Source organism: Aquarana catesbeiana, linkage group LG03 (genome assembly GCF_042186555.1).
Source record: "Aquarana catesbeiana isolate 2022-GZ linkage group LG03, ASM4218655v1, whole genome shotgun sequence".
In the NCBI taxonomy this organism is placed as follows: Eukaryota; Metazoa; Chordata; class Amphibia; order Anura; family Ranidae; genus Aquarana; species Aquarana catesbeiana.
In genome coordinates, this window is record NC_133326.1 from 700,143,088 (window position 1) to 700,168,321 (window position 25,234).

General features: G+C 45.4%; 2 protein-coding genes across 3 annotated transcripts; one reads left to right on the plus strand and one right to left on the minus strand.

Moving 5' to 3' along the window:
* The first annotated feature begins 4,251 nt into the window (after positions 1-4,251).
* On the plus strand, positions 4,252-17,342 carry ZNHIT1 (zinc finger HIT-type containing 1). Of its 2 annotated transcripts, none has more exons than XM_073623048.1 (5): positions 4,252-4,359; positions 9,841-10,008; positions 15,582-15,667; positions 16,937-17,106; positions 17,204-17,342. In XM_073623048.1, the coding sequence occupies exons 1-5, from the start codon at positions 4,338-4,340 to the stop codon at positions 17,223-17,225; spliced, it is 468 nt and encodes a 155-aa protein (XP_073479149.1). In that variant the 5' UTR covers positions 4,252-4,337; the 3' UTR covers positions 17,226-17,342. The 2 variants fall into 2 exon arrangements, with proteins under 2 accessions (XP_073479149.1, XP_073479150.1); XM_073623049.1 differs by having other exon boundaries at positions 15,582-15,661.
* A 4,221-nt stretch (positions 17,343-21,563) lies between these two features.
* On the minus strand, positions 21,564-22,496 carry LOC141134870 (olfactory receptor 8A1-like). The gene has a single exon (XM_073624302.1). It carries the CDS (start codon positions 22,494-22,496, stop codon positions 21,564-21,566), a length of 933 nt encoding a protein of 310 aa, XP_073480403.1.
* Positions 22,497-25,234: the final 2,738 nt, after the last annotated feature.

The window sequence follows — 25,234 nt, forward strand, 5'->3', positions numbered from 1 at the left end:
ACCTGTATATACCACACAGGGCTACTACTCCCATCGTTTCCCAATCTGAATATACTGTACAGGACTACTACTCCCATCATCCCCCACCTGAATACACTACACAGGGCTACTCCTCCCATAATGCCCTACCTGCATATACCACCCAGGACTACGACTCTCATCATCCCTCACAGTATATACCACACACAACTACTACCATCATAACCCACCTGTATATACCACACATGACTACTACTTCCATCATCCACACCTCTATATACCACACAGTACTACTACACCTATCACCCCCTACCTAAATATACGACACATAAACACACTACACAGGACTACTCTCATAATTCCTCACCTGTATATATACCGCCCAGGACTATGACTCCCAACATCCCCCATGGTATATACCACACACAACTACTCCCATCATATCCCACCTGTATATACCGCACATGACTACTCCTCTCATATAGAGAGGCAGGGAAGACTACAGCTCCCAGCATCTCCTCCATCTGCATACAACTATATAGTTATAGAGTCTGAAGGACTACAACTCCCAGCATCATCTCTAACTGTATACTTCGCTTGTGTACAGTAGAGAACCTGGGAGGACTACAACTCCCAGCATCTTACCATCTGTATACCTCATCCCTATATAATGCCTTCCTACACCTATATCTCAGACTTCTCCATCTCTATACCTCACCTCTATAGAGTGCGCACCTCACTCATACAGAGCCTGGGGGACTACAACTCTCAGCATCTCCTCCACTGTATACCTCACTCATACAGAGCCTGGGGGACTACAACTCCCAGCATTTCCCCCACCTAAAAAACTCACCCATGTAGAGAGCCTGGGGCACTACAACTCCCATCATCTCCTTCACTGTATACCTCACTCATACAGAGCCTGGGGGACTACAACTCCCAGCATTTCCCCCACCTGATAAACTCACCCATGTAGAGAGCCTGGGGGACTACAACTCCCAGCATTTGCTCCACTACACCTCACTCATACAAGGGGGGTTCCCTGGCAGTGACCACAGCGGAGGGCCAGGCCTGTATGAAGTGCAGTGAACTGACCCTTTGCAGTCTCCATCGGAAGGCCATATTGCCAGGTGACAACGTAGGAGCACAATTGTGAGAAAGACAAAGCGTTGTCACCCTATCACAGGAAGCATCTGCACAAGGACTTTTATGGCAGGATCACTGGGGATCATTTTACTGAAATCTGAAGACTTTTTTTTTTAAATCACGAAAAATTCGCAAAAAAAAACACGCAATTATTATTATTTTATTATTATTATTCAGGATTTATATAGCGCCAACAGTTTACACAGCGCTTTACAATATAAAAGGGAGACAATACAGTTATAATACAATACAATAGGATTAAGAGGTCCCTGCTCAGAAGAGCTTACAATCTAATAGGGTGGGGCAGGTGGTACAAAAGGTTGTAACTGTGGGGAATGAGCTGGTGGAAGTGGTAGGAGATTAGTTGGAGACGTGATAGGCTTTCCTGAAGAGATGAGTTTTCAGGGATCGCCTGAAGGTAGCAAGAGTAGAGGATAGCCGGATAGATGGAGGTAGCGAGTTCCAGAGGATGGGAGAGGCTCTGGAGAAATCCTGGAGACGAGCATGGGAGGAGGAGATGAGAGAGCTTGAAAGCAGGAGGTCTTGAGAAGAGCGGAGAGGTCGATTTGGGTGATATTTGGAGACAAGATTGGCGATGTAGCTCGGGGCAGAGTTGTGTATGGCTTTGTATGTTGTGGTTAGTATTTTGAATTTAATTCGCTGGGTGATTGGGAGCCAGTGTAAGGATTGGAGGAGAGGGTTGGCAGACACTGAGCGGTTGGTAAGGTGGATAAGTCTGGCAGCAGCATTCATGATAGACTGAAGAGGGGAGGAGCCTATGGAGAGGTAAGCCAATGAGAAGGGAGTTGCAATAGTCAAGGCGAGAGATAACAAGGGAGTGAATGAGGAGATTGGTGGTTTCATTTGTTAAAAAAGGGCGAATTTTAGAGATGTTACGGAGGTGAATTCTACAAACTTTTGACAACGATTGGATTTGAGGCTGAAATGACAAGTCAGAGTCTAGGATTACACCGAGTACCCTGGCGTGAGGGGAGGGACTGATGGTTGCATTGTTGATTTTGATGGAAAAGTCATGGAGGGGGGCACGGGGGGGGGAATATTAATAGCTCAGTTTTAGAGAGATTTAGTTTAACTACTTGAGGTCCGGGGCATAGCCGAATGACGGCTACAGCGCGGACCTCAATCTCTGGGAGGACGTCATATGACGTCCTCCCCTATGCACGCGCACCGCACGCACCCTACAGGCCGCGCGGTGTGCGCGCTGCGATCACCGAGTCACGGAGACTCGGATGATCACAGATCCGAGTAAGGGGCCGGTCCCGGCCCCTTACCATGTGATCAGCTGTCAGACAATGACAGCTGGTCACATGATGTAAACAAAAGCTCGGTGATCGGTTTCGTTTTCTCCTCACGCTGACAGCGTGAGGAGGAAAAAAAAGCCGATCACCGGCTTATGTCAAAGGGACATCGGTCCCGAAGAGGAAGGAGGCACAGATGCCTCATCTGTGCCTCCCAAGTGCCATCTGCCAGTGCCCACAGTGCCCACAAATGCCACCTATTAAAGCCCACAAGTGCCACCTATCAATGCCCACAAGTGCCACCTATCAATGCCCACAAGTGCCACCTATTAGTGCCACCTAGCAGTGCTGCCATCAATCAGTGCCCAATCAGTGCCCAACACTGCCACCCATCAGTGCCCATAACCGCCACCCATCAGTGCCCATAACTGCCACCTATCGGTGCCCATCAGTGCCGCCTCATCAGCGTACATCAACGAAGGAGAAAAATTAACTGTTTGCAAAAATTGATAACAAAATATAAAAAAAATATAATTTTTTTTAAAAATTCTGTCTTTTTCAATTTTTTTAACAAAAAATAAAAACCGTAGAGGTGATCAAATACCACCAAAAGAAAGCTCTATTTGTGGGAAAAAATGATAAAAATTTAATTTGGGTACCGTGTTGTATGACCGCGCAATTGTCATTCAAAGTGCGACAGCGCTGAAAGCTGAAAATTGGTCTGGACAGGAGGGGGGTTTAAGTGCCCGGTAAGCAAGTGGTTAAGGAAGTGGTGCGACATCCATGCTGATATGTCAGTTAGTAAGTTAGTAATGCGAGAGGAGACTGAAGGAGTGAGGTGAGGAGTAGACAGATAGATTTGGGTGTCATCAGCGTATAAGTGGTATTGGAAGCCGTGGGCAGTTATTAAGTGACCAAGGGAGGAGGTGTAGATAGAGAAGAGAAGGGGTCCAAGAACAGAGCCTTGGGGGACCCCCACAGAAAGGGGCAATGGAGAGGAGGAGACAGAGTTGTAGGTGACACTGAAGGAGCGCTGTGATAAATAGGCAGAGAACCAGGATAGAGCAATGCCATTATTGTTAACGGTGCCCCAACCGCAGCTATCAAATGAGGTAAAAAAAAAATTAAAAAGCCCGGTGGAAACCAGAAGTGGTAAAAAGCTACTTTGTTGCGTGTCGGGCGGCCCATTAAAATCAACAGGCTGCCCTACGCGTGCGAAGAAGAAAGTATGCCAAAAAATTTTGAGTTTTGAATACGCTAGGTGTGAATGAGGTCTGCGACTCGCCAAACGTGTCTCAAAGTGTGTAAAGAGAAAAAATATATAGTTTCTATTTTTCCATAATTTTTATCATAATAAATATTTATGATTAAAAAGCCTAACTTTAGTGCTTTACCCTTAGACTGTGAAAATATACACTGCGCATGCGTGAAGCAGCTGGTTGGCGGAAGTGACCGCCCGAAACCGCGTGCTGGTTGGCAAACTCCTCGGCCCTCTCATTGTCTAACAGTGCAGCAGCCATCTGCTTTTTGGCCGCTGGAGGGCAGCAGAGTCCACCCAGAAAGAGTATAGGAATTTGAAGTGTTGCCTGGGAAAGCCGTTCCTCCTCCCCTGTAAGAGCTGCTGTGAGCCAAAAGCAGATGTCCGCCGCCGTGTAATACAATAAAAGTTTGTCGCTCAGTTTACTGTTTTAAAATAAGTGCGAAATGGATGACTCCGGTGGGTGTAACAAGATGTTCGCTTGCCGCCTTCTCGTTGCGGAGGGTGTAGCAAGATGGCGGCCGGACACGCTAGTTTTCCGCCAACCAGGGGCGTGACGCATGCGCAGCGTGGATTCACGGCCTCGCGCATGCGTCGTTCGGCAGCCTCGCCCATTTTTCTTTCTGCGCACGCGTGTTCCACCCTTTCCGGAGCGTGCGCAGTGTCGGCTGTACGGGCAGATCGCAGGACTCGCTATGCTGGACAAGAAACACTCCGGTGAGTGCTTTTTTTCGGCGGCCACGTGATCGCACAGTCTCCACCCCTGCGCTATGTGAGGCCACACCCCCCTCTCCTCCCATGTGCTGGGAATGGGCGGGACGTGGAACGCTGAGCGTCACGGATGGGGGAAGGGGCGGGGTCTGTGGATTCTGTGTGGGAGGAGGGAAATATTTTCATTCTTAAAGGACAAATCCACATAAAAAGACAGATCCAGAGTTATAGAGGAGGTGAACACCGGTGGGGTTTTTTCTTCCCTGCAAAGTAAAGGTGTAATGGGCTGGTGTGCATCTCATACAAGCCCATTATGTGGCACTTACCTGCGATGGAACCCCGCGGTGTCCCCGCGTCCATCTTTACCCCACTTCCTTTCCGGGGACACGGACTCCGCACGTGTGATTGGCGATCACGGCAAATTCGCCTGAAGAAACAGCACGGGTGACCTCTCCTTCACAGCGCATGCGCCAGTGATGTCAGCAGTGCGGTATACAGTATATATCTCCTGAACGGAGAACGTTTAGAAGATATTTACAGTGCCTATACAGGTACAACAGGGAGGTTTACAACCTCTTTAAATGACGGGTCTATGGAAAAGGACAGGTCCACTCTAAAAGTTAACGTGGACCTACTCTCTAAGAGTTGGCCTGTCCTTTAACCACTTGACCACTGGGCACTTAAACCCCCTTCCTAACCAGACCAATTTTCAGCTTTTGGTGCTCTCACACTTTGAATGACAATTACTCAGTCATGCAACACTGTACCCAAATGAATTTTTTGTCCTTTTTTTCACACAAATAGAGCTTTCTTTGGGTGGTATTTAATCACCGCTGGGTTCTTTATTTTTTGCGCTATAAAAGAAAAAAGACCGAAAATTCTGTAAAAAAATGCATTTTTCTTCATTTCTGTTATAAAATTTTGCAAATTAGTAATTTTTTCTTCATATATTTTGGCCAAAATGTATACCGCTACATATCTTTGGTAAAAATAACCCAAATTAGTGTAAATTATTTGGTCTTTGTGAAAGTTATAGCGTCCACAAGCCATGGTGCCAATATCTGAAAATTGATCACACCTGAAGTACTGACGGCCTATCTCATTTCTTGAGACCCTAACATGCCAGAAAAGTACAAATACCCCCCAAATGACCCCTTTTTGGAAAGAAGACATTCCAAGGTATTTAGAAAGATGCATGGTGAGTTTTTTGAAGTTGTCATTTTTTCCCACAATTCTTTGCAAAATCAAGATTTTTTATTTTTTTTTCACAAAATTGTCATATTAGCAGGTTATTTCTCACACACAGCATATGCATACCACAAATGACACCCCAAAACACATTCTGCTATTACTCCCGAGTACGGCGATACCACATGTGTGAGGCTTTTACACAGCGTGGCCACATACAGAGGCCCAACATGCAGGGAGCACCTTCAGGCGTTTTGGAGTGCCCAGGCCAATTCTGACATTTCTCTCCTACATGTAAAAATCATCATTTATTTGCTAGAAAATTACATAGAACCCCAAAACATTATATATATATTTTTAGAAAAGACCCTAGAGAATACAATGGCGGTTGTTGCAACTTTTTATCTCGCACGGTATTTGCGCAGCAATTTTTCGAACACGTTTTGTTTGAAAAAAAAACAGTTTTGTGCTTTCAAAAAAAACAAAACAGTAAAGTTAGCCCAATGTTTTTACATAATGTGAATAATGACGTTATGCCGAGTAAATAGATACCTAACATGTCACCCTTCAAAATTGCACACGCTCATGGAATGGCGCCAAACTTCACTACTTAAAAATCCCCATAGGAGACGCTTTAAAAAAATGTTACTGGTTACATGTTTTGAGTTACAGAGGAGGTCTAGGGCCAAAATTATTGCTCTCGCTCTAACGTTCGCACCGATACCTCACATGTGTGGTTTGAACACCATTTTCATATGTGGGCGCAACTTACGTATGCGTTCGCTTCTGACTGCGAGCACACGGGGACACGGGGACATTTTTTTTTTTTTATTGTTCATTTTACTTTATTTATTTTAGTTTGAGGCTTTTTTCCAAAAAATACATTTTTTGATCACTTTTATTTCTATTACAAGGAATGTAAACATCCCCTGTAATAGGAATATGGCATGACAGGTCCTCTTTACAGTGAGATATGGGGTCAATAAGACCCCACATCTCACCTCTAGGCTGGGAAGCCTGAAATAAAAAAAAAAAATGATCCCGGCTTCGATCGTAGCGGTGAGTCGGTAGAAGCACCTGAGGGTGGCGAGAGGGGGGGGGGGGGCGTCCCCTCTCGCCTTCTGTAAGAATGATCAAGCAGTGGAACAGCCGCTATGATCATTCTTATGGTGTAGGGAATCGCCGGCTGAAAAAGCTGATATCTGAATGATGTCTGTAGCTGCACCCATCATTCAGATATCTCCGCACAAAGTCAAGGACCTCGTATGACAGCCGGCGGGCAGGAAGTGGTTAAAACACATTTTTTTTAACACAAGGTTGTCCATTTATACAATATTTCTACCACATAACATGTACATACCAAAAATTACACCCCAAAATAGATTCTCCTACTCCTCCTGATGACGGGAATACCACATGTGTGAGACTTCCACAGCCTGGCCACATACAGAGGCCGAGTACAGCCGAGTATGGCAAAGTATGGCCGGGTATGGCGGGGTATTGCAGAGTATGGGGGGGTATAGGGCATGGCGGGGTATGGCGGAGTATGGCGGGGCATGGCGGAGTATTGCACAGGATCATTGCAGAGTATTGCACAGGGTTGCACAGGATCATTGCAGAGTATTGCACAGGGTTGCACAGGATCATTGCAGAGTATTGCACAGGGTTGCAGAGTATTGCACAGGATCATTGCAGAGTATTGCACAGGGTTGCACAGGATCATTGCAGAGTATTGCACAGGGTTGCAGAGTATTGCACAGGGTTGCAGAGTATTGCACAGGGTTGCAGAGTATTGCACAGGGTTGCACAGGATCATTGCAGAGTATTGCACAGGGTTGCAGAGTATTGCACAGGGTTGCACAGGATCATTGCAGAGTATTGCACAGGGTCATTGCAGAGCATGGGGATGGCTGAGCATGGATGGATGGATGTGACTGTACATGTCACTGAGCTGCGCTGTGGGCACTACACATCCAGCCCACAGCGCGGCTCCCATCCGATCTCTCCCCCTCTGTACCGATCGGTACAGAGAGGGGAGGGAGGAACCGGCGTCATGACATGACGCCGGTTTGTTTACATGTGATCGCTCTGTCATTTGACGGAGCGATCACATGGTAAATGGCCGCGGTCAGCCCCAGGGGGCGCGCGGGAGCAGTTTTCTGGAATCACGTCATATGACGTGATCCCAGAGTTATCCAGCCGCCCTGCAGCCATCATTTGGCTATGGGGCGGTTGGCAAGTGGTTAACGTGGACCTGTCCTTTACCGTAGGGTTGCCACATCATCCCTTTAATCCAGGACACACATTAAGTACACAAGTTTTGTGGCTGAATAATGTGGTAATTAAACTTACTTGGCGCCTTATCTGCATTAAATCAGCCTCAGAACCTGTGGAATTCATATGTGTCCTGGATTACTTTACCGTGGACCTGTCCTTTAAGAGTGAACCTGTTCTTTAACCTTAAAAAAATCCATTTCCTTTAAAGCATGTTATATAGCAAAGTGCTTGTGCTGTGTAATTTGGCTCCCTGTATCATGTAAAAAACCTGGCTGATCCTGCCTGGTTCTGCCCTCCCCCTGTAAACTGACCACAGTTTATCATGGCTGCTGAGCCCTGACACTGTGGTCAGTTTACGTGCCTCCATCATCCGCAGCTCTCCTCTGTCCTCCTCTCTGATCTTGTGTCCTCCTCTCCTCACCTCCTCCTGGCTGACATCAGTGGGAGTTTTTGGCCCCTCCTACTGTAGCTGTCAGCCTGGGAGAGGAGAGCAGCGAGCAGTCACATGAGCGCCAGGAGGCGCTCTGAAATAAGGTACAAATCTGCATATTTTTTATACAGTGGGGCACATATCGTTATCTAACAGATGGGAATATATGATCATAACATAGTGGCTTTACAACCACTTTAACATGGACCTGTCCTTTAACGTGGACCTGCCCTTTGACGTGCACCTGCCCTTTACGGTGGACCTGTCCATTAATGTGGACCTGTCCTTGGACATCATCAGTCCCGCTCAGACAGGTTAATACAGAGCCAAATGCTGTTCCCAGGAGAAGATGCTGCTCTTTGCTCCCTCCAGTGCTGCTCACCCAGCCCGGTCCTGTCCAGCTATCGAAACTCTGACACTTCCCTTCAGCAGCAGCCGCATGACCTCGGTGATATGTGAGCAGCAGTGCAGGGAGCAAAGAGCAGCAATTTCTCCAGCTATGATATTTCAGGGGCTGTAACACCCAGAGGAATGTTACCTAGGCAGTGAAAAAGGGGTGGGCTGTGACACCCAGAATATTTACCAATGCAGTGAAGAAAGGGCAGGGCGGGGCTGTGACACCCAGAATGATGTTACTTGGACAATGAAGAAGGGCAGGACTGTGACACCTAGAATGATATTTACATAGGCAGTGAAGAGGTGGGGCTGTGACACCCAGAATTATGTTACCTGGGCAATGAAGAAAGGGCGGGGCTGTGACATTCAGAATGATGTTACCTAGGCAGTGAAGAAGGGGCGGGGCTGTGAGACCCAGAATGATGTTACCTAGGCAGTGAAGAAGGGGCGGGGCTGTGACACGCAGAATGATGTTACTTAGGCAGTGAAGAAGGGGCGGAGCTGTAACACCCAGAATGATGTTTCCTAGGCAGTGAAGAAGGGGCGGGGCTATGACATCCAGAATGATGTTACCTTGACAATGAAGAAAGGGCAGGGCTGTGACACCCTAAATAATATTTACCTAGGCAGTGAAGAGGTGGGGCTGTGACTCCCAAAACAATGTTACCTGGACAATGAAGAAGGGATGGGGCTGTGACACCCAGAATGATGTTACCTGGACAATGAAGAAGGGGCCGGGATGTGACACCCTAAATAATATTTACCTAGGCAGTGAAGAGGTGGGGCTGTGACTCCCAAAACAATTTTACCTGGACAATGAAGAAGGGATGGGGCTGTGACACCCAGAATGAGGTTACCTGGACAATGAAGAAGGGCAGGACTGTGACACCTAGAATGATATTTACATAGGCAGTGAAGAGGTGGGGCTGTGACACCCAGAATGATGTTACTTGGGCAATGAAGAAGGGGCGGGGCTGTGACACCCAGAATGAAATGATGTTACTTGGGCAATGAAGAAAGGGCGGGGCTGTGATACCCAGAATGACATTTACCTAGGCAGTGAATGGGCGGGACTGTGACACCCAAAATGATGTTACCTGGGCAATGAAGAAGGGGCGGGGCTCTGACACCCAGAATGATGTCATATAATACATTAACATTGCGTATTAATGCTTTATACCCTCTGTTTTTTTCAGTGCGCTCCAATGACCCCTCCCAGAGGCGGGTGTTGGACTCCGCCACCCGCCAGCGCCGCCTCAACCGTCAGCTGGAAGCTTTGGAAAAGGACAATTTTCAGGATGACCCCCACGCCAACCTGCCGCAGCTCAAGCGCCTCCCGCAGTTCGATGACGACACGGAGACCGGTGGGTATTCCCCCCCCCCCCCCCCCCCCCCACAGGGGGGCGTCCTTGGGTGTGGTGCATTGTGGGAGAAATAGCGGTAGACTCTCATCAGTGATAATGATACATTGTAGATCTATCGGTTTCTGTTGGTTATTAGGGAAGGAATATCAAATTATTATATTTTATTATATAATTTAACCCTTTTGCTTCCATGTCCATTTTTTTGCACATATGTTTTGCACAAGCTGATCGGCGGGTGCCGGCCATTGGATGACCTCCGACACCTGCTGATCGTCGAGAAAGAGGACAGGACAGGATGTGCCAGTTTTTGTTTATCTGCAAAGCACATCCCACACACATAAACACTGGCTAGGAACACATTTAACCCTTTGGTTGCCCCTAGATGTTTAACCCCTTCCCAGCCAGTGTCATAAGTACAGTGACAGTGCATATTGTTTTAGCACTGATCACTGTATTAGTGTCACTGGTGCCCGTTAGTGTCAGATTTTCCGCTGCGATATCGCCGTCCCGCTATAAGTCCCTGATCGCCCCCATTACTAGTATAAAAATTAATAAATAAATAAAAACTCCAGTAAATATCCCATAGTTTGTAGACACTATAACTTTCCCGCAAATCAATCAATATACGCTTATTGGGATTTTTTATTTTTTTTTTGTTTTTTACCAAAAACATGTAGGTAAAGGCAATACATATTGGCCTAAATTAATGAAGAAATTCAATTTTTTTTTTTTTTTATTTAATTTAAATTTATTTTATTTTGTTGTTTTATACATAGTTAGACAGGTTAAAAAAAGACACAAGTCCATCAAGTTCAACCATAAAAAAAATAAAAATAAAAAAAAATACAATCCCATATACACGATCCTGTACCCACAGTTATAGCAGAAATCATAAAATATATATATATATTTTTTTTTTTCAAAATTTTCGGTCTTTTTTCATTTACGCAAACAAAATAAAAAACAAGTGCTGATCAAATACCACCAAAAGAAAGCTCTATTTGTGTGGGGAAAAAAAGGGCATATATTTTATTTGTGTACCGTGTCGCACGGCCGCGCAATTGTAACTTAAAGTAACGCAGTGCCATAAAACAAAAAATGGCCTGGTCATGAAGGGGGGGGGGGGGGGGGGGGTAAAACCTTCCGGAGCTGAAGTAGTTAAAAAATCATTTTAGGCCTGAAGATTACCTAAACCCCCCAAAACATGAGAGATTTTTTTGAAAGCAGGCTCCCTGGGTAATAAAATAGTGGCAGTTCCATTTTTTTTTAACACACACCATGGTTTATGAAACGCAAAATTTCTGTAAAAAAAAAACACACCAGAGCTGATTTTAGGGCACACAAAAACAATGTAATGCCCAATTTTATGGGGTAAAATATAAAAAAAAGATGAGGTTGTGGCGAGTAAATGGATACCAAACATGTCCAGCCTTAACCGCTTGCTGCCCTTAGGAAGTAGCCGTACGTTCTAGTGCCTGCGGTGGTTATACCTTCCCCCACCTTCCTGGGCTCTCCCATTCCACCAAGGAACAGGGACTGAAGCCAGCAGTTCCACCGGCTGACCATAGAGATGAGGGAGGAACTTGCGTCTCTATGATCAATGAACAAGGAAGTGATGCAGATTTTGTCACTTCCTGGTTTGTTGTAAACAAGCTGTTACCGGCTTGTACAGCATCCGATCAAACCGATCTCGGTTTGATCAGATGCTTTTGAGGCCAGAGGAGAGATGTGGGGTCTATTAGACCCCAGATGTCTCAGTAAAGAGAACCTGTTATGGCCCGTGCTATCACAAGGGATGTTGTTCTTCCCTTAAGATAGCAATAAAGTTTATTTAAAAAAAAATAATTAAATTAAGGGAAAGTGTAAAAAAAAAAACTAAAAGAAAATAAAAATAGAGAGCCAGTCACATTCTCCTGCTATGCGAATTGGATGCAGAGAAACCCTCATCCAATTCGCATAGGTGTGACCCCGGCCTTAAGTGTTTTCTATGGAGGTTTTTAAGTACTATAGTTGGTTGCCATTCCACCGGCGTGCGCAATTTTAAGCGTTACATGTTAGGGATCTATTTATGCAGCGTAACATCATCTTTACGTTTGAAAAACTGATGTGCAAAGACTGTGTGACATAAAAAATTGCAACACCCACCATTTTATTCTCTAAGACCTCTGCTTAAAAGAGATAGATAGATAGATAGATAGATAGATAGATAGATAGATAGATAGATATTTTGTAAATATTTTATTATATTTTTTATATATATATATATATATATATATATATATATATATATATATATATATATATATATATATATATATATATATATATTTTTTTATTTTTTTTTGCTAGAAAACTACTTGGAACCTCCAAACATTTTATATACACACAGTATCTCACAAAAGTAAGTACACCCCTCACATTTATGTAAATATTTTATTCTATCTTTTCATGTGACAACACAGAAGAAATGACACTTCGCTACAATGTAAAGTAGTGAGTGTACAGCTTGTATAACAGTGTAAATTTGCTGTCCCCTCAAAATAACTCAACACACAGCCATTAATGTCTAAACCGCTGGCAACAAAAGTGAGTACACCCCTAAGTGAAAATGTCCAAATTGGGCACAAAGTGTCAATATTTTGTGTGGCCACCATTATTTTCCAGCACTGCCTTAACCCTCTTGGGCATGGAGTTCACCAGAGCTTCACAGGTTGTCACTGGAGTTCTCTTCCACTCCTCCATGACGACATCACAGAGCTGGTGGATGTTAGAGACCTTGTGCTCCTCCACCTTCCATTTGAGGATGTCCCACAGATGTTCAATAGGGTTTAGGTCTGGAGACATGCTTGGCCAGTCCATCACCTTTACCCTCAGCTTCTTTAGCAAGGCCGTGGTCATCTTGGAGGTGTGTTTGGGGTCGTTATCATGTTGGAATACTGCCCTGCAGCCCAGTCTCTGAAGGGAGGGGATCATGCTCTGCTTCAGTATGTTACAGTACATGTTGGCATTCATGGTTCCTTCAATGATCTGTAGCTCCCCAGTGCCGGCAGCACTCATGCAGCCCTAGACCATGACACTCCCACCACAATGCTTAACTGTAGGCAAAACACACTTGTCTTTGTACTCCTCACCTGGTTGCCGCCACCCATGATTGACACCATCTGAACCAAATACGTTTATCTTGGTCTCATCAGATCACAGGACATGTTTCCAGTAATTCATGTCCTTAGTCTGCTTGTCTTCAGCAAACTGTTTGCGGGCTTTGCTTGTGCATCATCTTTAGAAGAGGCTTCCTCCTGGGACGATGGCCATGCAGACCAATTTGATGCAGTGTGTGGCGTATGGTCTGAGCACTGACAGGCTGAACCCCACCCCTTCAACCTCTGCAGCAATGCTGGCAGCACTCATATGTCTATTTCCCAAAGACAACCTCTGGATATGACGCTGAGCACGTGAACTCAACTTCTTTGGTCGACCATGGCGAGGCCTGTTCTGAGTGGAACCTGTCCTGTTAAACCGTTGTATGGTCTTGGCCACCGTGCTGCAGCTCAGTTTCAGAGTCTTGGTAATCTTCTTATAGCCTAGGCCATCTTTATGTAGAACAACAATTCTAAATTTCAGATCCTCAGAGAGTTCTCTGCCATGAGGTGCCATGTTGAACTTCCAGTGACCAGTATGAGTGAGTGAGAGCGATAACACCAAATTTAACACACCTGCTTCCCATTCACACCTGAGACCTTGTAACACTAACGAGTCACATGACACCGGGGAGGGAAAAATGACTAATTGGGCCCAATTTGGACATTTTCACTTAGGGGTGTACTCACTTTTGTTGCCAGCGGTTTAGACATTATTGGCTGTGTGTTGAATTATTTTGAGGGGGCAGCAAATTTACACTGTTATACAAGCTGCACACTCACTACTTTACATTGTAGCAAAGTGTCATTTCTTCAGTGTTGTCACATGAAAAGATAGAAGAAAATATTTACAAAAATGTGAAGGGTGTACTCACTTTTGTGAGATACTGTGTATATATATATATAATGTTTGGGGGGTTCTAAGTAGTTTTGTAGCAAAATTTATTTTTTTTTTACATGTAGGAGAGAGATGTCAGAATTGGCCTGGACTGGAAGTAGTTAAAGGGGTGTTCTGGCCTTTTTTTTTTCTTTTTTTAAAGTCAGCAGCTACAAACACTGTAGCTGCTGACTTTTAATAAGGACACGTACCTGTCCAGCGAGCCCGCGATGTCGGCCCCCAGAGGCCGATCCGTCTATCGGATCGGCAGCTGGCGCCGCCATCCTAACTAGGGGAAACAGGCAGTGGAGCCTTGCGGCTTCACTGCCAGTTTCCTACTGCGCATGCATGAGTCGCGCGGCGCTTTGTGAATGGCCCCGTTGGTTTCTGGGGGACACACAGAAGGCAGCTGGGCCGCACGGCGAAGAGGAGGAAGCGCCGCGGAATAGGAAGAGGCAGATTAGGAAGACTGCCTAGCAACAGGGGTTTCAGGTAAGTTAAAAAAAAAATTTTTTTCCAAATTTTTTTTTATTTTTTTTAAGAATATTGATGCACTTTTTTATTTTAGGGTGGCCCTCCACTTTAATGAGAAATCGGAGGTCATTTAGACCCCTGATGTCTCACCTGTCTTCCGGTGAATTGAATGGAGCACAACACACATCACACTCCATTAGCATCTTCCCTGACCATACTGGCTGGGGACAGTGACACCGGGGCCCAGAAGTGATGTTTTACACATCACTTTGGGGTCAGTAGGAGGAAAAGGAGATCAGCGAATGGATGTTTGGTAGTCTCCCTCCCCTCTGCCTTACACTGGCAGCAGCCACTATGCTGGACTTGGGTCTGCCTCTGGGAGGTCGGAAAACATGGCGGGGACACATCCGGGAGGTAAAGACACATCCGCGGGAGTGTGGAAGTGATTATGACATCTTTATGGGACTGAATGAGGAAAGCGGGAACAGTTGAATATGACTGGTGGGGGGTCAGGGAAGGGGGTATTAAAATAAGTAACTACACTCTAAGGGGTGCACTCCATTCAGAATAGAAAATTAAGCCTTGTGATGTCTACATGTAATGCTCCAATGGACCCTGTAATGGCCCTGTGGACCCTGTAATGGCCCTGTGGACCCTGTAATGACCCTGTGGACCCTGTAATGGCCCTGTGGACCCTGTAATGACCCTGTGGACCCTGTAATGGCCCTGTGGACCCTGTAATGGTCCCTTTTGTTGGTAGTCTTTTGAAACAGGAGGGCAGTTCCCAAACACACCCACAGGAGGCGTCTCCCTGTCTTTCCCTTGCAGAAACCTAGATAGATATACAGTAGATATCAGTAACACTCTGGATCCCTGAGCTGAGTACAGGCTCTTGCAGTATCTACAGGACCCTTTTTTTTTTTTTTTTTAATCAGGGAAACTGCATGTGTATTGGGATATCCTAAACCCGGTCCCACTCATAGGGAGGATCTGTCTGTATGGCGATGTTTCCTCCAGGGGGATCCTGGATGTGAAAATGAAATCTTCCTGATGTTGGATTGTTTTTTTTTTTTGGTTTGTGTCAGGCAAGAAAAGGAAGAAAACGCGAGGAGATCACTTTAAGCTGAGATTCCGGAAGAATTTCCAGGCTCTTCTGGAGGAACAGGTCAGTGTATGTGTCACCCATGAGGGGGGAGGGGAACAGATTCATATTTCCTTCTATAGGTGTCACCCTGCAGGAGGAGAATAGACTCATATCCCCTTCTATATATCTGCAGGAGGAGAACAGACTTGTATCTTCTTCTATATGTGTCACCCTGCAGGAGCAGAACAGACCCATATCTTCTTCTATATGTGTCACCCTGCAGGAGGAGAACAGACTCCTATCTCCTTCTATATGTGTCACCCTACAGGAGGAGAACAGACTCATATCTCCTTCTATATGTATCACCCTGCAGGAGGAGAACAGACTCCTATCCCCTTCTATATGTGTCACCCTGCAGGAGGAGAACAGACTCCTATCTCCTTCTATATGTGTCACCCTGCAGGAGGAGAACAGACTCATATCCCCTTCTATATGTATCACCCTGCAGGAGGAGAACAGACTCATATCTCCTTCTATATGTGTCACCCTGCAGGAGGAGAACAGACTCCTATCTCCTTCTATATGTGTCACCCTGCAGGAGGAGTACAGACTCATATCTCCTTCTATATGTGTCACCCTGCAGGAGGAGAACAGACTCCTATCCCCTTCTATATGTGTCACCCTGCAGGAGGAGAACAGACTCCTATCCCCTTCTATATGTGTCACCCTGCAGGAGGAGAACAGACTCATATCTCCTTCTATATATATCTGCAGGAGAAGAACAGACTCATATCCCCTTCTAAATGTATCACCCTGCAGGAGGAGAACAGACTCATATCCCCTTCTATATGTGTCACCCTGCAGGAGGAGAACAGACTCCTATCCCCTTCTATATGTGTCACCCTGCAGGAGGAGTACAGACTCCTATCTCCTTCTATATGTGTCACCCTGCAGGAGGAGAACAGACTCATACCCCCTTCTATATGTGTCACCCTGCAGGAGGAGAACAGACTCATATCCCCTTCTATATGTATCACCCTGCAGGAGGAGAACAGACTCATATCCCCTTCTATATGTATCACCCTGCAGGAGGAGAACAGACTCCTATCTCCTTCTATATGTGTCACCCTGCAGGAGGAGTACAGACTCCTATCTCCTTCTATATGTGTCACCCTGCAGGAGGAGAACAGACTCATATCCCCTTCTATATGTATCACCCTGCAGGAGGAGAACAGACTCATATCTCCTTCTATATGTATCACCCTGCAGGAGGAGAACAGACTCCTATCCCCTTCTATATGTGTCACCTTGCAGGAGGAGGATTGATATTTTTTTCTTTCTTTTTCCCTCTTCCAGAATCTGAGCACCAGTGAAGGACCCAATTATCTGACGGCCTGTGCGACTCCATCGAACTTCCCCCAGCGCCATTTCTGTGCTGTGTGCGGATTTCCCTCGAATTATTGCTGCGTGTCGTGTGGAGCGCGGTATTGCTGCGTTAAGTGTCTGGGCACTCACCAGGAGACCAGGTGACTTCTATCTTCTTATCCTCCCATTATCACCTTCCTGAATATTCCATGCATGGTGTCTTCATACTGACTGATCGTGGTTTGTGGTTTTTTGCAGGTGCCTGAAGTGGACGGTATGAGACCTCCCTCCGCTGTACACTGTAATTATTGTAAATATCTGTTTTGTATTAATAAATCTGTACATTTTTTTTTTTTATGTTAACGGTTGCTGAAAAATAAAAAGATATGTTCTCTTATTTTGTTTCCGTTGATTGAACTGTCAGATTGTAAACCCCAGTTTGTTGTCTCCTTAAAATAGAAGCATCTCCATGAGGTTAAAAAAAACTTGTTGAACCCACCCCCAGGGAACCAGGCGCACATGGCACTGGGTCCTGATTTGCTCTGTCCCTTGGATCTAAGCAGCGTGGTTGGACAGCTTGCCTTCCCTTTTCCAACCACGCTGCTGGCAAGGAGACAAATACAGTGCATCCTGGAAAGTATTCACAGCGCTTCACTTTTCCCACATTTTGTTATGTTACAGCCTTATTCCAAAATGGATTAAATTAATTATTTTCCTCAAAATTCTACAAATAATACCCCACAATGACAACGTGAAAGAAGTTTGTTTGAAATCTTTGCAAATTTATTAAAAATAAAAAAAAATAAAAATCCCATTTACATAAGTATTCCCAGCCTTTGCCATGATACTCAAAATTGAGCTCAAGTGCCTCCTGTTTCCACTGATCATCCTTGAGCTGTTTCTACAACTTGATTGGAGTCCACCTGTGGTAAATTCAGTTGATTGGACATGATTTGGAAAGGCACACACCTGTCTATATAAAGGTCCCACAGTTAACAGTGCATGTCAGAGCACAAACCAAGCCATGAAGTCCAAGGAATTGTCTCTAGACCCCCAAGACAGGATTGTTTGGAGGCACAGATCTAGGGAAGGGTACAGAAGAATTTCGGCAGAACTGAAGGTCCCAATGAGCACTGTGGCTTCCATCATCCATAAAGGGGAGAAGTTTGGAACCACCATAGAGTGGACTGCCCAGCCAAACTAAGCAATCGGGGGAAGAAGGGCCTTAGTCAGGGAGGGGACCAAGAACCCAGTGGTCATTTTAACAGAGCTCCAGTGTTTCTCTATGGAAAGAGGAGAACCTTCCAGAAGAACAACCATCTCTGCAGCACTCTACACGCCTGTATGGTAGAGTGGCCAGATGGAAGCCAACTCTCAGTAAAACGCACATGACAGCTCTCCTGGAGTTTGCCAAAAGTCACCTGAAGGACTCTCAAACCATGAGAAACAAAATTCTCTGGTCTGATGAAACAAAGATTGAACTATTTGGCCTGAATAGCAAGCATCATGTCGGGAGGAAACCAAGCAGTGCTCATCACCTGGCCAATACCATCTCTACAGTGAAGCATGGTGATGGCAGCATCATGCTGTGGGGATGTTTTTTAGAGGCAGGACCTGGGAGACTAGTCAGGATCGAGAGAAAGATGAGTGCAGCAATGTACAGAGACATCCTTGAATGGAAACCTGCTCCAGAGCGCTCTGGACCTCAGACTGGGGCGAAGGTTCATCTTCCAACAGAACAACGACCCTAAGCACACAGCCAAGATAACAAAGGAGTGGCTACGGGACAACTCTGTGAATGTCCTTGAGTGGCCCAGCCTTGAACCTGACTGAACATCTCTGGAGAGATCTGAAAATGGCTGTGCACGGACGCTCCCCATCCAACCTGATGGAGCTTGAGAGGTCCTGCAAAGAAGAATGAGAGAAACTGTCCAAAAATAGGTGTGCCAAGCTTGTAGCATCATACTCAAAAAGACTTGAGGCTGTAATTGGTGCCAAAGGTGCTTCACCAAAGTACTGAGCAAAGGCTGTGAATACTTATGTACATGGGATTTTTTAAATTTTTTTATTTTTATTAAATTTGCAAAGATTGCAAACAAACTTTTTTCACATTGTCATTATGGGATATTGTTTGGAAAATTGGAGGAAAATAAAGAATTTAATACATTTTGGAATAAGGCTGCAACATAACAAAATGTGGAAAAAGTGAAGTGCTGTGAATACTTTCCGGATGCACTATATTTAATTAGGTATGGTTGACCACACTTGTCTCTCACTCTACTCATTGCTCAGGGATGAACAATACAAAGCAAGCTGTGGTCCAGCCAGAGCCTGCAGATGGGAGGTACTCGGAGCAGTGTGCTTTGTAATGTTCACCCCGGTCCTGCAGCATTGGTCCTGGTCACTGCACTCACATTAGAGTAGATCTATTAGCTCTGGTAGGGCTGTGTGATCTATCTGCCGTCTTTGTGATGTATCAGCTAGCAGGTAGATCACACAGTCCTGCCAGAGCTGATAGATCCACCTCTATTGTGGGTGCAGTGATCAGGCTCAATGGTGGCAGATGTGAGAGGAGGCAGTAGGCATCAGGGGTAGAGTGTCTGGATGTGAGAGGAGGCAGCAGGGATCAGAGGTAGAGTGTCTGGGTGTGAGAGGAGGCAGCAGGGATCAGGAGTAGAGTCTCTGGATGTTAGAGGAGGCAGTAGGGATCTGAGTTAGGGTGTCTGGATGTGAGAGGAGGAAGTAGGGATCAGAGGTAGAGTGTCTGGATGTGAGAGGAGGCAGCAGGGATCAGGGGTAGCAGGATTGGGGTGACTCCCACTTGCAGACTCAAATGTATGTAAAAGACAGGGAAAGAGAAACAGCGCCACTAAGTGGTATTCGTTTATAGCTCTCTTAAGAACAAAGATAATATGCACTCACAGTGTGTGATCCAAAAACCAGCATGTGCTGCAATTCCATTAGATGGCAGCCTTTCCCCAGCCCAAGCACTTCCTCATGCAGAGAGCCTCTTGCCAGGAACCAGAATGGCCACTCTGGACCACATGAAAATCGTCAGGGTGGAAGCAGGGCACCAGAATGGCGGGAAGATGTCAGAAAAGGCATGGAAACATAATTTGGGGTGTTTCTGCCCCTTTTCTCTAGCCTGCCTAAAACTTACAGACTTCAGAACAAATAGGATCCAGGCACCATTTTGGAGGAGATCACACCAGCACCGCCATACTGATGGAGACCAAATGTGACGTGCATAGCAGTGCCATCTTGGTGGAGACCACATAAAGGAAGCTTCAGAGCGTCATGTTAACAGGGGCAAAAAGCCTCCCTCTGGACACAACATTTTGGGGAATTCCTGCCCCTTTCTCTAGCCTGCTTAAGACTTACAGACTTCAGAACAAATAGACTCCGGGCGCCATTTTGGAGGAGATCAAACCAGTGCCGCCACATTGGTGGAGACCAAATATAAAGTGCATAATAGTGCCATCTTGGTGGAGTCCAAATAAAAGAAGCGTCAGGGTGCCAAGTTAACAGGGACAAACAGCTTCAGCTTTGGGGAAGATAAAAATTGTGCTGCCATATTTTTGTAGGCCACACTTAGTCGGTGGCGTGGTAAATTGAACCAGTGCTTCTCAGCAAATCAGCTGGGTTCTCTCGGACTTGAAGACAGTGCAAAAGAACTTGCTTATCATTCATTATTAGAACTTTTGGAAAATTTGGATATACAAGAGGAGAGTGAATATTGGCATGTAGATCTGCTGATCTGGTCAATTGGAGCTCTCTGTTTAACAGGATAGGCACCAGGAAGAGCAGGATAATATGTTCCATTTACAGCAGGGGTCTCCAAACTTTTGAAACAAATGGCCAGTTTGCTGCCCTTCAAGCTTTAGGGGGCGGACTGTGGCTATTGGGAGTAGAAAACTCCCTGACAATGTCTTAGGCTTAGTGGTCATTGGGAGTAAAAAAAAAATCATCATTGGTGTCAGTGAGAGGAATAGTGTTCCATAATGGGTGTCAGTGGGAAAATTAGTTCCCCATATCTTATGTCAGTAGAAGGAATAGTACTCCATTGTTGGTGTCAGTGGGAGGAATAGTGCGCCAAGGGTCAGATGAAGGCAAGCAAAGGGCCACATTCAGCCCGTGGACCGCAGTTAGGGGACCATTGATTTACAGTAATGGAGACTGAATACACTACTGATCTTCACTAGAATCTACAAGAAGTCCAAGGAAGAAATGTGGAGAATTAAACCCCCAACAATTTTTCTTGGTCATAATTGAGACGTAATAAATAGGGGGGCACATAATAATGAGGTAAAGTGTTGGTCCTCTCTGTTCTGGTCAACGAAAGAAGTACCAGGAAGAGCTGGATAAAATGTTCCTTTCACAGTAATGGAGACTTCAATACACTACTAATCTTTGCTGAGATCTACAAGTAGTCCAAAGAAGAAGCGTGGAGAACCAAACCCCCAAGAAATTTTCCTGGTCATTTTTGAGATGTAATGGATAGGGGGACACATAATGATGAAGTAGCGCTATGGGTAGTTGGATCTCTCTGTTCTGGTCAACTGGACAGCCAACAATAAGAGATAGATCTAACCGCACTTGTTTGAATTCTGATGGATCGTTATTGGTGAGATTTGTGTATTGCCTTCCTTAGAACCTTTCTCACCTCCTGGTTCCTCAAGCTGTATATAAGTGGATTCAGCATGGGTATCATCACAGAGTAGAAAACAGAGGCCACCTTATCTCTTTTGTCAAACGCAGCAGTAGGAGGACGCAAGTAGATAAAAAATACAGTTCCGTAGAAGATGGAAATACACGTGATATGTGAAGAGCAAGTACTGAAGGCCTTCTGCCTACCTTCAGCCGAATTCATCCGTAAGATAGAAGCCACTATGAGAGAGTATGAGGATAGAACTGTCACCATGGAGCCTATACCACAAGAACATGTGAAGAAGACTGTTACAGTGTCACATGGAAAAGTTCTAGAGCAGGACAATTTAAGAAGTGGAGGGATGTCACAGTAAAAGTGGTCTATAACGTTTGATCCACAGTAGTGGAGACTGAACACACAGCTGGTCTGCACTGAGGACTGCAAGAAGCCAATACATGTAGCCAGGATGACCAAACCCCAACATTTCTTCCTGGTCATTATTGAGTTATAGTGGAGAGGGTGGCAGATAGCAGCGTATCGGTCGTACGACATCCCTGAGAGCAGAAGAGCCTCTGTGACTGCCAGGCCAGCGAAGAAAAATAGTTGAACAGCACAGCCTTTGTATGAGATGGGCTTTCTATCAGACCACAGGTCACACAGCATCTTGGGCATTATCACGGAGGAGTAGCACAGGTCAACTGCAGACAGGTAACTCAAGAAATAGTACATTGGGGTATGGAAGCTGGAGGTGAGTTGAACCAGAGTAATCATGCCGGTATTGCCAACGAGAGTCACAGCATATACAAGTGTGAAGAATATGAAAAGGAACGGGACAAGCCTTCCATCTTTGGTCAGTCCAGAAAATTGGAAAAAGCTAACTTGAGTGGTGTTGGTGACTGCCATTATGTTGTCTGTAGTGGAATTATTAAATACAGGTTAGGAGCCTACAACACAAAATTAGTAAAGTAAGTCTGTCTGTCGGCCATCCCATCTTTGTAAAGAATGCAGCATGTGAATATATGTTTGAAATTTTTCCTAACATTCCCTGACCACGAGCACAAAATCCTATATAAGCGGGCTCCTCGATTGGGCTGGTGCGCAATCACTTAGGTTTTAGTGAACCCAACCTCATTTATACCTGCCTCTTGAAAGTCAGACATTAGTAAACCTTTTTAAATGTCCTTTTTAAGCAATTTGTAGTTGGCGGTGAGGGGTTGTGAGTAAAGCCTGGTACACACAATGAGATTATTTTTTTATTTTTGTGCATGCTAGTCTCTTACCGAAAATGAAGAGGTTGCTCAACTTATGAAAATTCTCGTATGACAGAATACAACTTGGGAAGTGATGTAATGTGTTCAATTGTTTTGTAATTTATTCTTTACAAAACAAGCATTCGTATTCTTGCTCTTACAATTTTTTGAAGAGGTTTTTGAATGAAGAGGTTGCTCAACTTATGAAAATTCTCGTATGACAGAATACAACTTGGGAAGTGATGTAATGTGTTCAATTGTTTTGTAATTTATTCTTTACAAAACAAGCATTCGTATTCTTGCTCTTACAATTTTTTTTAGACAAAAACTGTACTAATTAATCGGTCGTTGTGTTCACTTACAATAAAAATTTTCTAACCTGCACCTTTAGGTTTTGTCGTCTGGAAAGTCAGAATCGGCTGTTGAAAGCGCTATAGGGATATACTAACGATCATATAATTGTCCTCAAAGGGCTAGTTGTGTCTTTAGCACTATTTATGCAGGGCTTTTTTTTTTTTTGTAGAGAATAGGCCCAGGTACTCAACCACGCCCCCACCGAACCACATCGAACAGTGGATGTGGCCTGATTGCAGTGGGAGAATCTTAAAGGGGCAATAAATACAAGGAGTGCATTATGTGCAGTTCAGGGATGAACTACATGCAGAGTTTGGGGGTGCGCTATGTACAGAGTGCAGAGTTCAGAGGTGCGCTATGTACAGAGTGCAGAGTTCAGAGGTGCGCTACGTACAGAGTTCAGAGTTGTGTTACGTGCAGAGTTCAGAGGTGTGCTACATGTAGAGTTCAGAGGTGTACTACGTACAGAATCCAGAGTTCAGGGGTGCGATACGTACAGAGTGCAGAGTTGAGAGGTGCGCTACGTACAGAGTGCAGAGTTGAGAGATGCGCTACATACAGAGTGCAGAGTTGAGAGGTGCGCTACGTACAGAGTTGAGAGGTGCGCTACATGCAGAGTTCAGAGGTGCGCTATGTGCAGAGTTCAGAGGTGTGCTACGTACAGAGTGCAAAGTTGAGAGGTCCGCTACATGCAGAGTTGAGAGGTGCGCTACGTGCAGAGTTCAAAGGTGCGCTACGTGCAGAGTTCAGAGGTGCACTACGTGCAGAGTTCAGAGGTGCGCTACGTACAGAGTTGAGGGGTGCGCTACGTACAGAGTGCAGAGTTGAAAGGTGCGCTACATACAGAGTGCAGAGTTGAGAGGTGCAGAGGTCAGAGGTGTGCTACGTGCAGAGTTCAGAGGTGCGCTATGTACAGAGTGCAGAGTTGAGAGGTCCACTACGTGCAGAGTTCAGAGGTGCACTACAGGCAGAGTTCAGAGGTGTGCTACATACAGAGTGCAGAGTTCAGAGGTGTGCTACGTACAGAGTGCAGAGTTCAGAGGTGCGCTACTTACAGAGTTCAGAGGTGCGCTACGTACAGAGTGCAGAATTGAGAGGTGTACTACGTACAGAGTGCAGATTTGAGAGGTGCGCTACGTACAGAGTGCAGAGTTCAGAGGTGTACTACGTACAGTGTGCAGAGTTGAGAGGTGCGCTATGTACAGAGTGCAGAGTTCAGAGGTGTGCTACGTGCAGAGTTCAGAGGTGTACTACGTACAGAGTGCAGAGTTGAGAGGTGCGCTATGTGCAGAGTTCAGAGGTGTACCACGTACAGAGTGCAGAGTTGAGAGGTGCGCTATGTACAGAGTGCAGAGTTCAGAGGTGTGCTACGTACAGAGTGTAGGAATCCGCTCTCTTTCACAGGCTGTTCACATTTCACTTCCACCCTTCCCCTGGGTGCGAGGGCCACATGAAATGGCCTGGAGGGCTTGATTTGGCCAGCGGGACTTGTATTTGACACATCTGACTTTTGATATGAATAGTTTGATATTGTACACATTTAAATTGTTTCAGTGAATATCATGTGCAAGTAAAACTGTACATAGTCCCAGGCCCAGGAAACCAAGTATAAAATATTGGACAGGTGGTATATGCCCTGACAAGTTGCATAAAATGCTGCTACATTACCCCGAACATTGTTGGCCCTGTAGTAATGACACGGGCACCATGTTATACTTGTAATGGTCCTGCCTATTGTTGCTCTGGGAAGCAGTATTGCAGCTAAGCGCCCAAATCACGGGTACCGACTTCCCTATAATGCCTTTATTTGCTCTATTATCAGTGCTCCTGGGTTCACCACAGATGGCCAGAAATGGTTTGCTAGGTGTATAATACCCAGGCAATGGAATTCCTCAACAGTGCCCAATATTAGAGAATAGGTGACAGAGTTGAATCACATGTATGTGTATGGAAGACCTCACGGCAAGTATTCAAGAAAAATACTCTAAATTCACGCCAACTTGGTACGCCTGGATTGACATTTCATACCTGTGAACC

Excerpts from the sequence above, each read along its gene's own strand:
- LOC141134870 (XM_073624302.1), bottom strand. The coding sequence starts at position 22,496 with ATGGCAGTCACCAACACCACTCAAGTTAGCTTTTTCCAATTTTCTGGA.
- ZNHIT1 (XM_073623048.1), top strand. The coding sequence starts at position 4,338 with ATGCTGGACAAGAAACACTCCG. Across the intron at positions 10,009-15,581 it reads CGATGACGACACGGAGACCG|GCAAGAAAAGGAAGAAAACG; the intron begins GTGGGTATTCCC and ends GGTTTGTGTCAG. Across the intron at positions 15,668-16,936 it reads TTCTGGAGGAACAGGTCAGT|AATCTGAGCACCAGTGAAGG; the intron begins GTATGTGTCACC and ends TCCCTCTTCCAG.